General features: G+C 37.9%; 1 protein-coding gene across 1 annotated transcript in view; it reads left to right on the plus strand.

The window, feature by feature from the left end:
• The window catches only part of IL1RL2 (interleukin 1 receptor like 2), a 98,480-nt gene that overhangs the window by 41,871 nt on the left and 37,461 nt on the right, over window positions 1–19,148 (plus strand). The window contains 2 exon segments of the mRNA XM_007959542.1: window positions 14,111–14,240; window positions 18,281–18,417. Coding sequence (XP_007957733.1) covers window positions 14,111–14,240; window positions 18,281–18,417 — 267 coding nt within the window.

Below are 19,148 nucleotides of genomic sequence, written 5' to 3' on the forward strand. Positions count from 1 at the left end.
GGAAATTGGAGGGGAGCTGTTGCATTGTGGTAAATTGTGGTCAATGACATGAGACAAAGTATATGTGAACTGCTGTATCGAGAGTGATTTTGCTCTGTAAATCTTCACCCAAATCTAAATAAAATAAAATTAAAAAAAAAAGAAATAAGTAATAAAAAGATAGCTAGAATAAGCACATGGGTTTGGAAACAAATAAGCAAAACTTATTAACCCATAGATCAAAAGAGAAATTAGAGAATATTTTGAACTGAATACTAATGAAAGACTACATATCAAAACTAATGCAACTCAGCCAAAGATTTAGTAAAATGAAGTTTGTAGCCTAGAGATAATGATCAAGTATCTATGAGCTAATTGTTTAACTCTAGAAGTTAGAAGGGAAAGTGAACAAACCCAAAGAATGTAGGAGAAAGTAAGTTTAAAAGGCAATGGCAGAAAATAATGAAATATAACATGAACATACAATAGAGTGATTAACAAAGCCACAAGTTGTTTTTTTTTAAATGTAGTAACATTGACAAATGCCTGCCATGATAGATCAAGAAAGTGAAAAAATAAAAAAGACATCACTATACATCATGCAAGTATTAAACAGATAATAAAAGGATATTCTGAACAGCTTTATCCCAAACAATTTGAAAATTTAGAGAAAATGGAAAAATTCCTAGAAAAATTAACATACAGAATGTGAGATATGGATTCATAATTGTCATATAACTATTAAATAAAGTCTGTAATTTAAAATCTTCCCTCAAACAAAACTCTAGATCAACTTGACTTTATGCATAGATTCTGCAAAACATTTAACAAAGAAACAACACCAGTTTTAAACAAGTTCTTCCAGAGAAGAAAAAAAGAAGAACATTTTTTAACTCATTTTATCAGGCTAGAAAAACTTTGACACCAAAACCCGACAAGGATAGTATTAGAACTGTCAGTCTTACCCTTGATTAGATAATGACAAATTCTAAACAAGCTATTAGCAATTTGATTTTAACAGCATGTAAAAAGAAAAATGCATTGTGCTTAAATTGAACTTATAAAGCATTCAGCTGCTACCTAAACAGTCAGCAGCAGTTTGAACCTACCAGCTGCTCCACAGGAGAATGATGAGGCAATCTGCTTCTGTAAAGATTCACAGCCTTGGAAACAATTGTGAATGGGGGCAGTTCTACTCTGTTCTGTACAACCATATGAATGTAGAAAAATTGGAAGTTGTTAAAAAATGAAATAGAACACATAAAGATTGATATCCTAGGCATTAATAAGCTGAAATGGACTAGTCTGGGCCATTGTGAATCAGAAAATCATATATTCTATGCTGGGAATGATAAATTGAAGAGGAATGGTGTGGCATTCATCATCACAAAGAATATTTCAAGATCTATCCTGAAGTACAATGCTGTCAGTGATAGGATAATGTCCATAGTCCTACAAAGAAGACCAGTTAACACTACATTTATTCAAATTTATGCACTATCACTAAAGCCAAAGATAAGGAAATTGAAGATTTTTACCAACCTCTACAGTCTGAAGTTGACCAAACATGCAATCAAGATGTATCAATTATTACTGGTGATTGGAATGTGAAAGTTGGAAACCATGAAGTATCCCTGGTAGTTGGAAAATATGGCCTTGGTGATAGAAATGACACCAGAGATCACAAGACAGAATTTAGCAAAACCAATGACTTACTCATTGCAAATATCTTTGTTCAGCAACATAAATAGCAGCTATGCACATTGACCTCACCAAATGGAATACACAGGAATGAGATTGACTACATCTGTGGAAAGAGGTGATGGAGAAGCTCATTATCTTCAGCCAGGAGCTGATTGTGAAACAGACCATCAATCGCTCACATGCAAGTTCAAATTGAAGCTGGAGAAAATTAAAGTTTTGCCATGAGAGGCAAAATATGACCTTGATTATATCTCGCCTGAACTTAGAGACCATCTGAAGAATAGATTTGACCCACTGAATACCAATGACTGAAAACCCAATGAGTTGTGGGATGATATTCAGAACACCATACATGAAGAAACAAAAGGTCATAAAAAGACAGGAATGGAAAAAAAGGACCAAAATCGATGTCAGAGGAGTCTGAAAATTGCTCCTGAATGGAGAATAGCTAAAACAAATGGAAGAAATGACAAGATAAAAGAACTGAACAGAAGATTTTAAAGAGCAGCGTGAGAAGACAAAGTCAGTTATTATAACGAAATGTGAAAAAGACCTGGAGTTAGAAAGCAACATAGGGGTAGCTCTATATTAAGGCCAGGGCTGAGGTAGGCAGGCCTGGGGACTGGAGACTGCTTTTTGCCTGGGAGTGGCTCTATTTTAATGCCGGGCCCAAGCCTGGGGGCTGCTTTTCTCTTGGGGGTGGCTCTATTAAGGTTGGGGCCTGAGGTAGGCTTGCCTGGGCTTTGGAGGCTGCTTTTCACTTGGCGGCAGCTATGTATTAAAGCCAGGGCCTGAGGTAGGTGGGCCCAGGGCTTGGAGGCTGCTTTTCATTGAGGGTGGCTCTATATTAAGACCAGGGCCTGGGGCTTGGAGGCTGCTTTTTGCTTGGGTGTGGCTCTGTATTAAGGCTGAGGCTTGAGGTAGGCAGGCCCAGGGCTTGGAGGCTGCTTTTCGCTTGGGGGCAGCTCTATTTTAAGGCCATTGCTGGAGGTAGGCCGGTGTAGAGGGATTAGGAACAACTAAGGGAGATGAACTTGTCTGTCAGTTTGTCATCCTGTGGTGGCTTATGTGTTGCTATGAGGCTGGAGGCTATGCCACTGTGTTGCAAAATGCCAGCAGGGTTACCTGTGGTTGGCAGGTTTCAGCAGAGCTTCCACACCAAGACAGACTCGGAAGAAGGAAGAGGCCATCCACTTTTCAAATAATTAGCCAGTGAAAACCTTATGAATAACAGTGAAACCCTGTCTGATATATTACTGGAAAACTTTATGAATAGCCCTGAAACATTGTCCAATATAGTGCTGGAAGATGAACCCATCTGGTTGGAAGGCACTCAGAATATGACTAGGGAACAGCTGACTCCTCAGAGCAGATATGACCATAACTATATGGATAGAGTGGGAGCTCTGGTAGCATAGTGGCTAAGGCACTTGACTGCTAACCAGAAGGTTGGCGGTTCAAACCCACCAGCCACTCCTCGGAAAGAAGATGGGGCAATCTACTTCTGTAGTGATACTGCCTCGGAAACCCAAGGAGGGGTCGCTATGAGTCGGGTCTGACTCGACAGCATATAACAACACAACAACAATATGGAGAGAGTAAAACTTTCAGGACCTCCATTGGCTGATGTGGCATGACTAAAAAGAAGTAGAAAAAGATGCAAACATTTGTTAATAATTGGAACATGGAATGTACGAAGTATGGATCTAGGAAAATTGGAAGCTGGTTTTGGCCATTTTGAATCAGACAACAATATGATCTACTATGCCAGGAATGACAAATAAAAGATGAATGGTGTGGCATTCATGGTCACAAAGAGTGTCTCAAGATCTGCCCTGAAATAGAATGCTGTCGGTGATAGGATAATATCCATACATCTACAAGGAAGACCACTTAATACTATCACTATTCAAATTTAACCACCAACCACCAAAGGCAAAGATGAGGAAATTGAAGATTTCTACCAACTTCTGCAGTCTGAAATTGATCAAACATGCAATCAAGATGTGTTTATTATCACTGGTGACTGGAATTTAAAGGTGGAAACAGAAGAGGTACTGGTAATTGGAAAACACAGCCTTGGAGATAGAAATAACACTGGAGATCTCATGATAGAATTTTGCAAGACCAATGACTTACTCATTGCAAATACCTTTTTTCAACAACACAAATGGCGGCTATACACGTGGACTTCACCAAATGGAATACAAAGGAATCAGGTTGATTACATCTGTGGCAAGAGGCGATGGAGAAGTTCAATATCTTTGGCCAAAACAAGGCCAGGGGCTGACTCTGGAACAGACCATCAACTGCTCATATGCATGTTCAAGTTGAAGTTGAAGACAAAACAACTCCGTAAGAGCTAAAATATGACCTTCATAATAAACCTCCTGGATTTAGAGACCATCTAAAGAATAGATTTGATGCATTGAACACCAGTGACAAAAAGCAGAATTGTGGGAGACATCAAGAACATCATCCATGAAGAAAGCAGAGGTCATTAAAAAGACAAGAAAGGAAGAAAAGACCAAAATGGATGTCAGAAGAGACTCTGAAACTTGCCCTTGAGCGGAGAGTAGCTAAACAAATGGAAGAAATCACAAGATAAAAGAGCTGAACAGATTTCAAAGAGCAGCTTGAGCAGACAAAGGCAATTATAATGAAATGTGCAAAAACTTGGAGTTAGAAAACCAAAAGGGAAGAACACACTCAATGTTTCTCAAGCTGAAAGAATTAAGGAAAAATTTAAGCCTTGAGTTGCAATATTGAAAGATTCTGTGGGCAAAATATTGAATGATGCAGGAAGCATCCAAAAAAAAAAAAGACAAAAGGAATACACAGAATCACTGTATCAAAAATAATTGGTCAGTGTTTATCCATTTCAGGAGGTGGCATATGATCAAGAACTAATGCTACTGAAGGAAGAAGTCAAAGCTGCACTGAATGAATTGGTGAAGAACAAGGCTTCAGGAATTGACAGAATACCCTTTGAGATATTTCAACAAACAGATGCCCCACTGGAGGCACTCACTCGGTTATGCCAAGAGATGTGGAAGACAGCTACCTGGCCAATTGACTGGAAGAGATCCATATTTGTACCCATTCCAAAGAAAGGTGATCCCACAGAATGTGAAAATTATCAAACAGTATCATTAATATCACATGCAAGTAAAACCTTACTGAAGATAATTAAAAAATGGTTGCAGCAGTATATTGACAGACAGCTTCCAAAAATGCAAGCTGGATTCAGAAGAGGACATAGAATGAGGAATATCATTGCTGATGTCAAATCTTAGCTGAAAGCAAAATTATGGGTAACATTGAGAAGAATGGGAATTCCAGAACACTTGATTGTACTCATAAGGAACCTGTATATAGATTAGGAGGCTGTTATTTGAACAGAACAAGGGGGTACTGCATAGTTCAAAATCAAGAAGGAAGTGTGTCAAGGTTATGTCATTTCACCATACTTTTTCAACTTGTATGATGAGCAAATAATCTGAGAAGCTGGATTATATGAAGAACGTGGCATCAGGATTAGAGGAAGACTCATTAACAACCTGTGATATGCAACTGACACAACTTTGCTTTCTGAAAGTGAGGATGACTTGAAGCACTTACTGATGAAGTTAAAGACTACAGTCTGAAGTAGGGATTACACCTCAATATAAAGAAAACAAAAATCCTCACAACTGATCCAATAAATAGCTTCACGGTGGATGGAGAAAAGATTGAAGAAGTTGTCAAGGATTTCATATTATTTGGCTCTACAATCAAAACCCATGGAAGCAGCAGTTAAGACATCAGAAGATGTATTTCTTTGGGCAAATCTGCTGCAAAAGACCTCTTTCAAGTGCTGAAGAACAAAGATGCCTTCATGAAGACTAACATGCACCTAACCCAAGCCATGGTATTTTCAGTCACTTCTTTGCATGTGAGAGCTGGACAGTGAATAAGGAAGACCGAAGAAGAGTTGATGCTTTTGAGTTGTGGTGTTGGTGAAGAATGCTGAGAGTACCATGGTTTGCTAAAAGGACTAACAAATCTGTCCTGGAAGAAGTCCAGCCAGAATGTTTCTTGGAAGCGAGAATGGCCAGACTTTGTGTCACCTGCTTTGGTCATGTTGTCAGAAGGAACCATTCCCTGGAGAAGGATATCATGCTTGGTAAAATGAAGGATCAACAAAGAAGGGGAAGGCCCTCAGTGAGATGTGTAGACACAGTGGTGCAACAATGGGCTAAGGTATAGCAAGTATGGTGAGGTTGGCACAAGACTGGTCAGTGTCTTATTCTGCTGTACATATGGTCGCTATGAGTCAGAGATGACTCGATTACACTCAGCAACAAGAACAACATGGGCAAAATATTGATGCATGAATGATGCATGAAACATCAAAAGAAGATGGGAGGAATACACAGAATCACTGTACCAAAAGGAATTTGTCAATGTTTAGCTATTTTCAAGAGGTAGCATATGATCAAGAGCCTATGATAATGAAGGCAGAAGTCTAAGCTACGCTAAAAGAATTATCAAAAAACAAGGCTCCAGGAATTGATGAAATACCCACTGAAATGTTTCAACAAAGGGATGCAGCACTGGAGGCACACACTTGTCTATGTCAGATAATTTAAAAGACAGCTACCTGGCCAGCTGACTGAAAAAAATCCAGATTTGTACCCATTCCAAAGAAAGGTGATCAAACAAAATGTGGAAATTATTGAACAATATCATTAATATCACATGTAAGTATAATCTTGCTGAAGATAATTTAAAAAATGTTGCAGCAGTGTATTGACAGAACTTCCAGAACTGCAAGCTGGATTCAGAAGAGGATGTGGAATGAGGGATATCATTGCTGATGTCAGATGGATCTTGGCTGAAACCAATGAATAGCAGAAAGATATTTACTTTTATTGACTGTGCAAAAGTATTGGACTGTGTGTATCATAACAAATTATGGATGACATTAAGAAGAATGGGAATTCTAGAAAACTTAATTATGCTTATGAGGAACCTGTACATAGACCAGGAGACTGTCATTCAAATAGAAGAAGGGGATACTGCATGATTTAAAATCAGAAAGGGTATGTGTCAGGGTTTTATCCTTTCACTATTATTCAGTCTGTGTACTGAGCAGATAATCCAAGAACCCGTAGTATATGAACAAGAACGCAGCATCAGGATTAGTGGAAGACTCATTAGCAATCTGCAATACGCCCATGACACAACCTTCCTTGCTGAAAGTGAAGATGACATGAAGCCCTTACTGATGAAGATTAGAGACTACAGCCTGCAGTCTGGATTACATCTCAACATAAAGAAAACGAAAATCCTTCCAAGTGGACCAGTAAGCAGCTTCACAATAAATGGAGAAAAAAATTGAAGTTGTCAAAGAATTCATCTTAGTTGGAGCCACAGTCAACACTCATGGAAGCAGCAGTCAAGAAATCAGACGTCATATTGCACTGGGAAAATCTGCTGGAAAAGAAGACTTCTTTGAAGTTTTGAAGAGCAAAGATGTCACTTTGATGACTAAGGTGCCACTAACCCAAGCCATGGTATATTCAATTGCATCACTTGTGTATGAAAGCTGGGCAAAGAATAAGGAAGACCGAAGAGGAATTGATGCTTTTGAGTTGTGGTGTTGGCAAAGAATGCTGAAAGTACCATGGATTGCCAGAAGAGTGAACAAATTTGTCCTGGAAGAAGTGCAGCCAGAATACTCTTTGGAAGAAGAAGGGCCAGACTTCGTCTCACTTACTTTGGCCATGTTGTCAGAAGGGACCATTCCCTGGAGAAGGATATCATGCTTAGTGAAGTGGAGGGTCAGGGAGAAAGGGAAAGACCCTTAACAAGATGGATTGACATAGTGGCTGCAATGATGGGCTCAAGTATAGCAAGGATTGTGAGGATTGTGCAGAACTGGGCAGTGTTTTGTTCTGTTGTACAAGAGGTTGCTATGAGTCATAGCTGACTGGATGGCATCTAACAAGAACAAAGTTAAATTTCCTATTTGATAATTTGTCCTCTTATTTCTCCTTAACAGACTAAAGAAGAAAAATCATACATTTATCTCAATAGATATAAAAAAGTACTGGATAAAATTGAACCATTACTTCCATTACTTTTAAAAAATTTGAGACAATTAAGAACAGAAGGGAACTTTCTTGACCTGATAAAGAATATCTATTTTTAAAAAATCTACAGAGATACTACAATACTGAAATGTTGAACACTGTCCATTTGCGTTGAGAAAGAAGACTTTGTATCACTACTTCTGTTTTTGTTGAACTAGAAGTCCTAACTAGTTTAATAACCAAAAAAAATAGAAAGAAAAGGAAGAAAAGATTGGAAATGGTAAAATATAACTGCAAGTATATTTGGATGATATGATTGTGTGCTTAGTCCCCCAAAACTACAAATTATTAAAAGTAATAAGTGAGTTCAACAACTTTTGGGGCCCAATGTCAATAAAATATTTTTATATGTTTTCCAGAAGCAAAATGAAAATAAATATATTGCAACATTTATAACAGGAATCTATCATATATCTAACAGAACCTCTGTTAGATATCTGGACAGATAGAGAAATCTGTATCATTTTTATGAAGTGAAAAACTCATTATGGTAAGGTTGATAATTCTCAAAGTTATCTACAGACTCAGTTAAATCCCAGTCAAGATCTCAATAGATTTTAGCTTTTGCAGTTTTATTAGTTGATTATGACATTTATATGGAAATGCAAAGGTTCTATAATAGTTGAGGCACTTTCTTATTTCTTTAAATTTATTTTACATTCAACATTTTGTGTGCATTTGATTTCATTGCCTGATTAACATCCCCAACCACAAACTCTCCTGTCCCATCTTTGTGGCTGCCCCCTCCCCATGCCATGCTTAGCTATGCACTCCTGTCTGTCCAGCTTTCCCTCTGTGTGAATTCTGCCCCTCTGGTGCCCCATGGCCAATTTCTCTAAGGGGTGTATCTCCCTAGAGTAGGTGAGTGCATTGCCCTGCAATAGGTGTTCTACCTGTAGGTCTTTCTGTTGTTGGGTTGAGAGCCAATCTATGAGAGTGGGTCCAATTCTAGGCCTGATGGGTAACCTGGGGGTTCCACCAGACTCTGTCTGGCCAGTAATTCTGGTCATTTTTGTGTTCTTGAATTTTTGTTCCACATTTTTCCTCCAACTCTATCTAGAATCTCCAGTTTTGATCCCTTCCCAAGTGGTTGGCATTGGTAGGCAGGCACCATCTAGTTCTTCTGGTCTTGGAGTCCATCATACCTTTGGACTGATTGTTTCCAGATGCATTTGATTTTCTTCACTCTTCTTTGCTTCAGATGAGAGGAGACCACTAGTTGCATCTTAGATGGCTGCTCAGAATTTGTGTCTTCATTCTCCTTTGTTTCTAGGAATATTTTATTTCACACTTCATTTCTTCTATTATCTAGTAGTTTTTGAGCAGTGTATTATTTGGTTTTAACATACTTAATATTTTTTCCTTGATCTTCCTATTATTGATTTCTAATTTATAGCATTGTGATCCAAGAAGATGCTTTGTAGTATTTCAGTGTTTTTGAATTTATTGAGACTTGTTTTGTGTCCTAACATTTGGTCTATTCTGGAGAATGATCCACATGCACTGTAGAAGAATGTGCATTATGATTTTGTTGGGTGGAGTGCTCTGTATGTCTATGAGGTCAAATTGATTGTGTTATTGAGTTCTTCTGTATATTTGTTGAGGTTTTTTCTAGTTGTTCTATCTCTCCTTGAAAGTGATTTGTTAAAGTCTCCTACTACTATCGTAGAGTTGTCTATTTTTCCTTTCAATTCAGTTAGTATTTGCTTTACGTAGTTTGGAGCACTTTTATTGAGTGCATAGATACTAATTATGGTGATGTCTTCTTGGTCATTTGCTCCTTTTAGCATCATATAATGTCCTTCTTTGTCCCATATGCTGTTTCTCGCCTTGAAGTATATTTTATCAGAAATTAATATTGCCACTCCTGCTCCTTTTTGTTTGCCATTAGTTTGGTACATTGTTTTCCACCTCTTAATTTTTAATCATGTGTCTAAGGTGGATCTCTTGGAGGCAGCATATTGATGGGTCTTCTTTTTTCATTCCGTCAGCGACTCTCTTTCTCTTGAATGGTGCATTTAGTCCATCCACTTTGAGTGTAATTAGTGATAGATACGAATTTGTTGCTGTCATTTTATTGTATTTTTTATTGTGTTGTTGGTGAATTCCTTGTTCCAACTATTTTTCTGTGCTGAACTCATTTTGTTATTAAGTGTTTCTTCTCTTTTCTTCTTTATTGTTGGTTTTGTGTTTATTAAGCCCATGTATTTTTCTTTTTTCTGAGTTTGCTTAGGAAAATTGTTAGCTTTCTTTGTGATTGTTGTTGTTTGTTGTTGTTGTGTGCCATTGAGTCAAACCCAACTCATTTGTGATTACCCTGAAGTAAATTCTTATCTCTTTAAGTTTGGAACAGTCAGTTCTGTAAGGACATTGTCTTGTCTTCCCCTCCATTTGGAAGTTTTGTAATTGGAACTTTATTCCCTCTATTTGCTTTGTTGCTGGTGTCTGCAGATTGATTCCCCTATTTCTCTGTGTACATTACTTTATGAACTTATTTTGAGCATTTATTTCTAGTTTGGTATCTATGTAGTGATGTCAAGTGTTCTGATTTTAAGTTGTTGCTCTCTGTTCTGGATTCTCTATTGGAAGGACTCCCTTTAGCATTTCTTGTAGCGTTGGTCTGTTTTTCACAACTTCCCTTAGTTTCTATTTGTCTGAGAATGTCTTGATTCAACCCTCATATGTGAGGGACAGTTTGGTTGGATATATAATTCTTGGCTGGAAGTTCTTTTCCTTCGTTGTTTTATATATACAATCCCATTGACTTCTTGCCTGCATAGCTTCTACTGAGAAATCAGAATTTAGTCTTATTAGTTGTCCACTGTAAGCGACATTTCATTTTTCCTAAGCTGCTCCCCAAATTCTTTCTTTATCTTTAGTTTTGGAGAGTTTGATTAGGATATGTCTTTGTGACTTTCTGTCAGGATTTATCGCGTATGGGGTTTGTTGAGCTTCTTGGACAGATATCGGTTCTTCCTTCATAATATGGGGGGAAATTTTCTGTTAGCAAGTCTTCCACAATCTTCTCAGTTTTTGTTTTTTTTTTCGGTCTCCTCTTGTTCAGGTATTTGAACAAGGTGTATATTGTTTCTTTTTATGTCATCCCATATAAGTCTTCGATTCTCTTCATTTCTCTTAAATCTTTGTTCTAATTTTCCTTCTTACAGGCTGGCACCAAGGGGTTTGTCTTCTATTTGGGAAATGTGTTCTTCAGCTAGTTCTAGTCTACTCTTTTGTCCTTCCATTGTGTTGTCTGTCTCTATAATTTTAGTGTTCTTCTTCTGGATTTCTAATTGCTGTTCTTGTATGAGTTCTAATTGTGTATTTATCTTATTATTTTGTTCTCGAATGGTTTTCCTGAATTCTTTCAGGGTTCTGTCTGTCTTCTCATAGATTTTGTTTATGGTTTCCTTGAGCTCTTGGAGGGTCCTATAAATATACCTTCTAAATTTATTCTCAGATAGTTCTATTCGTTGTTCTTCTTCCATGATAGATAGTTCTTTAGCGTAAGCTTTTGTATCTATTGTCTTGTCCTGTTGTTTTTGTTTGATTTGAGGTTGCTGTTGTTTCCTTGACATTTTGAAGTTGTCTTTAATTGTTAGTTACGTATTGATTTGTTTCACACTTATTTTATGTATTACTATATCTGAACATTTGGAGCAGGTGTACTTTTTTGGTTATAAACTCTACTGCACTGGGTTACTCTCCAGTTCTCTCTGTGTTGGAGGAATCACTGGTGGGGATGTGGATGCAGGCCTCTGTTCATCATGAAGGGGATATAGATTTGGGATAAGCAGATGTTATCCTATGTCTGTCATTGATTTTTTGTCACAGGAGGTTTTGGTGTTACCTACTGGATGAGGTGTTCATTGTAATATCTCTGTTGCCTGGTGACCAGTTTAATGTATTTTTTTCTATTGGATGAGGTAGGGGAGAAAAGAAAAAAGAAAAAGAAAAAAAGGGCACCAGTAGCAAGTCCCTGTTTTCCATGTTTTGGCAAGACAGGCCAGTCAGTGCTTCCAGCTACTAATGATGATGCCCTACTGTCAAACAAAGACCCATGGTCAAAATCAACAAGAGATCTCAATGGGTAGAGAGCCACTACTTTCCTGTTGGATCAAGAATCCGCAAAATCCCAGCACCCCTCTCTGCTCTGTGCTGAAAAGGCATTGTGGAAGGGTTGAACCCCATCCCACTGCTGTGTGCTCACTTCAGGGCTCTGCCTACTTTGAGGAAGTTTCTCCCTTTCCCCCCACCTCCCTTCTGGGTTCTGTGGCAGCCCAAGCCAAGGGGCGTCTTGATCTGTTTCCCAGTAAGATTATCTACACACTCAGCTCCCAAGGTCACCACCAAAAACTCCCAGTGTAGGAATTCTGAGTCCCCAGTGCCTCTGTGGGTTCTGTGAATTTTTTTTTTCCTCCTTCCTTCTGCTAGCCTATTTTGTATTTCTGATGAGTCTTCTCCTTCACCATTTCTCTATCTCTGCCAGCTAGGTAGGTTCATTTATTTTTCCCATTGTTTAATCTGCTCTTTTTCTCTGTCTTCACTAACTCTGGTACTTTATCTTCTCCTTAGTTGGTCAAACTCCAGTATCATTATTTCTATCTGCTTACCTAGTTACTCATGGATTAAGTTGGTAGAGGGAACAAACATGTGGGTTATAGGTGTGATGCCATCTTCTTGTTCTCGATAATATGACCACCTTTAACTCCAAACATCTTCTGCCTGTCTGCTGAGCTGCATCAGCTGCTAGTCCAGGCACTTTTAATGAAGAAGTAATAAGAGGGCTTGTGCGTCCAGATTTCAAGATTTATGGGAAAGCTACAGTAATTAAGACAGTCTAGCACCGGCACAAGAATAGATAATGGAACAGAAGTAAAGGCCCAGAGATAGACTCAGACACATAAGGCACTCTATCATGACAAAGTGGACACAACAGAGAAAAATAAGAAGTGTCATGTTTATAATAAATGATCTTGGATGGTTGAATGTAATATAGAGTAAAATCAAACTTGACTCATTTCTCACATCATTTAAAAAGATGATTTCAAGTGTATTGCAAACCTAAATATGAATGGCTAAACAACAAATTTTCTAGAAAAATATTTTCATAATTTGGGAGTAAGAAAAGACTTGTCTAAAGAGGACACACAAAGCACTAATCATGAAAGAAAACATTGACATGGAGGACTATATTAAAAAGAAAAAGGTACAACATTAAAATAAAAGACAGTTCACAGAATGGGAGAATGTATTTTGCAAAAAATGGACACAAGTCACATCCACATATCTAGAATCTATGATAGAACTACAAATCAATAAGGAGAAGATAAAATGTAGAAAGACAAATAACTTGACTAGTTATAGTTATCCACTATAAAGGAGGATATGTCCAAATTGACAATAAAAATATGAAAAGGTGCTAAACTAAGTGCAATCCAGGGAAATGCAAATTGAATTCATAATATGATACTATGGATATTTAACATATAATAATTAATCAAATTTACATTTATATTCTATAGTTTTTACTATATATGCATTATATTTCACAATAAATTTAAAATACAGCCTAGAATAGTAGACATTCATTGAAATTTGGAGTAGACTGTTTAGAAGTACAGTGATTTTCTTTTTTTTTTTTTTACATATAGTAAATAGGTAGAATTTATTAGTCCCATGAGGCAAAATAAACTGAACATAAAATTAATTAAACAATGTGTGAATGTGTGTAGTGGCAGGATAAGAAATAGAGGGGTGAGACCAGGAGATCACCGTTGGAAAGTAGAAAGATCATTGAAATTTGAATTTGAAAGTGAGAGTTCATGTCTCATTTCTTTCTCAAACTATTCGGTGACATTAGGCAAATCACTCAATCCATGTGAGCTCCAGTCTTTTCATCTGTGAAATGGAGATGATAATGCCTTCTCCTTTCTGCCTTGTAGGACTATTGTGAAAATAGGAAGATTAAACAACGTAATGTGTGTAAAATGTACAGTGAACTGTGAAGTTCTTCACTATGTTACTAAGAGTAGGAGTGCTATACATGTCCTGGATTTTGTGGAAAACATTTGGCAGCATATGCATTTCTCATTAAAGCAGACGTTCTAGAAGGCCACTTGTCCATTATGATCTCTGTCAAAGAGTAATAAAGTAGATTATTATTGACCCAAGTGGGTATTTCTGGTAAATCAAAAGGTGTTCAAGGCTCAAAAGCAAGGCATGTATTTGTTGACCAGGTCATTATTTGCAGAATTTTTGTTTAATACTTATGGATTTAATTTTTACAGGCTCCACCCTTATTGTGGACTGCAATATCACAGACTTAAGAGAGAACACAAATTTACGATGCTGGAAAGTTAATAACACTCAGGTGAATGATTACTATCGTGAATCCAAACGAATCAGAGAAGGATATGAGTAAGTCTTTTGTTTTTCTGGCATATTTATAAGCTAGCAAAGATTGTTGTTGCCGTTGTTATGTGCCATTGAGTCAGACCCAACTCACAGTGACCCCTCCTTGGGTTTCTGAGGCAGTATCGCTGCAGAAGTAGATTGCCCAACCTTCCTTCCAAGGAGTGGCAAATGGGTTTGAACTGCCAGCCTTCTGGTTAGCAGTCAAGTGCCTTGGGCACTGTGCTACCAGAGCTCCTTAGCAAAGATTCTTCCATCTAAATTAATTTGGCAGTACTACTGCTTTTTTGGTCCATTTCTCACTGCATCCTCATCCCCCCTTTTAGCTTTGTCTTTCAAAGATCTTCTCAGTGCTGATTCACAGTAAGCATCTGGTTTGAAGAAGTGTGAGGTACTCACTGCTCTAAATCCTGCTTACACCCTAGTTAGGAGATGATTTAAAACATGAAATATGGTGTTAAAGCAATACAATCAATTTCTCTCTGCTACTATTTAAGGTGATGGAAAAGCTCAATATCTTCAGCCAAAACCAGGCCAGGAGCTGATTGTGAAATAGACCATCAACTGCTCATATGCAAATTCAACTTGAAGTTGAAGACAATTAAAATAAGTCCACGAGAGCCAAAATACGATCTTGAATATATCCCTCCTGAATTTAGAGACCATCTAAAGAATAGATTTGATACATTGAACACCATTAACTGAAAACCAGAAGAATTGTGAGATGACATCAAGAGCATCATCCTTGAAGAAAGCAAGAGGTCTTTAAAAATACAAGAAAGAAAGAAAAGACCAAAATGGATGTCATAAGAGACTCTGAAACTTGACCTTGAGCAAAGAGTAGCTAAAGCAAATGGAAGAAATGACAAGATAAAAGAGCTGAACAGAGGATTTCAAAGAGCAGCTTGAGCAGACAAAGCCAATTACTATAATGAAATGTGCAAAGACCTGGAGTTAGAAAACCAAAAGAGAAGAACACGCTCAGCATTTCTCAAGCTGAGAGAACTGAAGAAAAAATTTAAGCTTTGAGTTGCAATATTGAAAGATTCTATGGGTAAAATATTAAATGATGCAGGAAACATCAAAAGAAGATGGAAGGAATACACAGAGTCACTGTACCAAAAAGAACTGGTCGTTGTTCATCTATTTCAGGAGGTAGCATATGTTCAAGAACCAATGGTATTGAGGGAAGAGGTCTAAGCTGTGCTGAGGGAATTGACAAGGCTCCAGGAATTGATGGAATACCCATTGAGGTGTTTCAACATATGGATGCCTCACTGGAGGCACTCACTTGGTTATACCAAGAGATTTGGAAGACAGCTACCTGGCCAACTGACTGGAAGAGATCCTATTTGTACTCATTCCAAAGAAAGGTGATCACACAGAATGTAGAAGTTATCAAACAATATCACTAATATCTCATGCAAGTAAAATCTTACTGAAGATAATTCAGAAATGGTTGTAGCAGTGTATTGACAGAGAACTTCCAGAGGTGCAGGCTGGATTCAGAAGAGGACATGGAATGAGGGATATCATTGCTGATGTCAGATGGATCTTGGCTCAAAGTAAAGAATACCAGAAAAATGTTTACTTGTGTTTTATTGACTATGCGAAAGCATTTGATTGTGTGGATCATAACAAATTGTAGATAACATTGAGAAGAATGGGAATTCCAGAACACTTAATTGTACTCATGAGGAACCTGTACATAGACCAGGAGTCTGTCATGGTTTAAAATCAAGAAGGGAATGCATCAGGGTTGTATCCTTTCACCATACTTATTCAATCTGTATGCAAATAATCCTAGAAGCTGGACTATATGAAGAAGAACATGGCATCAGGATTGGAGGAAGAATCATTAACAAACTATGATATGCTAATGACACAATTTTGCTTGCTGAAAGTGAGGATGACTTGAAATACTTTCTGATGAAGATTGAAGAATATAGTCTGCAGTATGGATTACACCTCAATATAAAGAAAACAAAAATTTTCACAACTGGACCTTTAAGCAGCATCACAATAAATAGAGAAAAGTTTGAGGTTGTCAAAGACTTCATATTGCTCGGCTCTACAATCAACACCAATGGAAGCAGCAGTCAGGACATCACACGATGTATAGCACTGGGCAAATTGGCTGCAAAGGACCTCTTTCAAGTACTGAAGAGCAAAGATGTCTCCTTGAAGACTAAGGTATGCCTGACACAAGCTATGGTATTTTCGATCACCTCATATGCATGTGAGAGCTGGGCAATGAATAAGGAAGACAAAAGAACAGTTGATGTGTTTGAGCTGTGGTGTTGGTGAAGAACGTTGAAAGTACCGTGGACTGCTGAAAGAACTACAGATCTGTCCTGGAGCAAGTGCAGCCAGAATGCTTCTTGAAGGCGAGAATGGCCAGACTTTGTCTCACATACTTTGGTCATGTTGTCAGAAGGGACCAGTTCCTGGAGAAGGATATCATGCTTAGTATGGTGGAGGGTTGATGAAAGAGGGGAAGCCCCTCAACGAGGTGGATTGACATAGTGGTGGTGGCGATGGGCTCAAGTGTAGCAAGAATCGTGCAGCTGGCTCAGGACCGGGCGGTATTTTTTTCTGCTATGCATAGGGTCGCTATGAGTCGCAGATGACTCGATGGCACTTAACAACAACAACAACAATAACTATTTAAGACCAGTCTCCTTTTCATGTCATGAGGCATAAGCTTTCAAGGGTTAAAGGGCAAACTAAACAATAGCACAGAGACATTAACTAATCCAGTGGTAAGTGCAGTGAGTAAGGCATTTGGCTGCTAATCAGAAGGTTCAAAACTATCATCCACTCAGTGGGAGGAAGATGAGGCAATCAACTTCTTTTAAGATTTACAGCCTCAGAAACCCAGTGGGGTCACTATGAATCAGAGTCGATTTGATGGCTGTTCTGGTTACTTAGTGCTCCTCTGACAGTAATATACCAGTAATGGGATGCTTGAACACATGGGAGTTTATGCTTTTACAGTTTTGGAGGCTAGAAGTCTGAGTTCAAAGTGCCAGGCTCTAGAGGCTGGGTGAAAGCCCCTCGACCTTGAGCTTCAGCTCTGCCTCCTGCTCCCAGTCCACTGAAGCTAGAGGGATCTCTTCACTCAGGCAGCTGCTGGCTGCTGAGGCTGACAAACCCAAGGTCGACAAATGAATTGGCACAGTCCCGATATTACCAAACCACATGGCAGGTCATTGATTCAAGTCCATTGAAAGTCCCAATATCAGCAGAGTATGACAGCCTACTGAACAATGACTTGGCTACATGCAGGGTTCAAGCATGCCATAAGTTAGAAACCATTTTCAAAGCCACTTCTTATATACAAAAAGCGGACCACATCCCTAAAGCAGCTACTTAGCTGCTTGTGGTAGATCCTACCATGGAGTTGATTGCCAGTCTTATCATGGGGAATAACTACATCTAGCTGCCCAGCCACTCAACCAAGCCCAGCCAAGTTGACCCAGAAACTTAACTACCACAATGGAAGAGGGTTTTTTGTTTTTTGTTTATAATTGAATGATATGGAGTCCCATGGTGTTCAAAAGGTTAAGCACTTGACTGCTAATTGAAAGGTTGGAAGTTTGAGTCCATCCAGAGACATCTTGGAAGAGAGTTCTGCTCTGATACACATGAAGTTGCCATGAGTTGGAGTAGACTAGGTGGTTTAGTGATTGATTAATTGGTGCAAACAAGAAGACTAATGAAATAAGAGGACAGGAGAACTAGTATTGGGTCTTAAAGAGTAGATAAGTTAGGATAGGTGGAGAGGAATAGGGGAAGTCTCTGTAGGGCTGAAGATGTTGTCTGTACTTAAAAGAATTACACTTTCTTGTCATTGTCTAGAAATATATATTTGGAACTAGGCAGTCAATATACTTTCAATTAGCCACTTCAGTGAACTATTCTTACGGGAAATTGATGGTCCAAAGTATTCTTCAGGAAGTAACTTTATTCTATAAAATAAGCATTATAAAGTATGTTGGGTAAATATGATTCATATATTAATGATGGGCTCTTTTCTTTTATAGATCAGAGGTGTCTTTTGAGCAATATAACAAGTACACAGTAAACATAACCTTCCTCGAAGTGAAAATGGAAGATTATGGACGCCCTTTTGTGTGTCATGCTGGAGTATCTGCAGCATACATTGTGTTAAAACTCCCAGGTAATGCTCTAGTGGTTTCCAAAAAACCCAAATCTGCTGCCAAGGAGTTGATTCCAATTCATAATGACCCCCACTGGGTTTCTAAGACAGAATGTTCAAAGTGATGATGAAGAAAAGCATAAGAAGAGAAGTGAGTTAAATGTTCTAAGTGAGGCAGGAGGGTAGTTTTACATAGAGAAGCTAAATATAGAATCTAGTGAAAAACTGACACAGTGTTGCATAATCTTGGAGTAAGTTGTCTGTGATTTTATTGTGGTATACCTTGAAAATGGTATATTAATATCCATTTTATGCTATGCTTCAAAAGTCTAGGAAAGGGAGATTTTTTCTCTACTAAATACTCAGCTTTTAGGGCCATTTTGTCATGATTTTCAGCTTTTAGATTATTATAAATAATTTTATGTGCAAATAAAATGTATTTTTTAAATAATGTTAACTTGGTAAAGTTTTCTATAGAGACTAAATTTTTATATTTCGAGTAGGAAGGCTTCAAGCTCCATACATGTACACAAATAGTTCTCTTAAAACTGTACAGAATTCATTGATTATCTGTTGAAGGTCATAAAGTCAGAGAACAGATAGTGAAAAGTGAAATTATATTATTGAAAAAACATCTTAAATTTGTAACATACCAGAGAAGAGTATGAAGTACATTGTGAAATGCTGAGCTGTGGTTCGCCAAGGCAGCTTTTTTTCCTTCCTTGATTCTATTAATACCTTTTTTTTTTTTT

This window comes from Orycteropus afer, unplaced genomic scaffold, assembly GCF_000298275.1.
Source record: "Orycteropus afer afer isolate SDZICR_OR568_19922 unplaced genomic scaffold, OryAfe1.0 scaffold00017, whole genome shotgun sequence".
Classification (NCBI taxonomy): Eukaryota; Metazoa; Chordata; class Mammalia; order Tubulidentata; family Orycteropodidae; genus Orycteropus; species Orycteropus afer.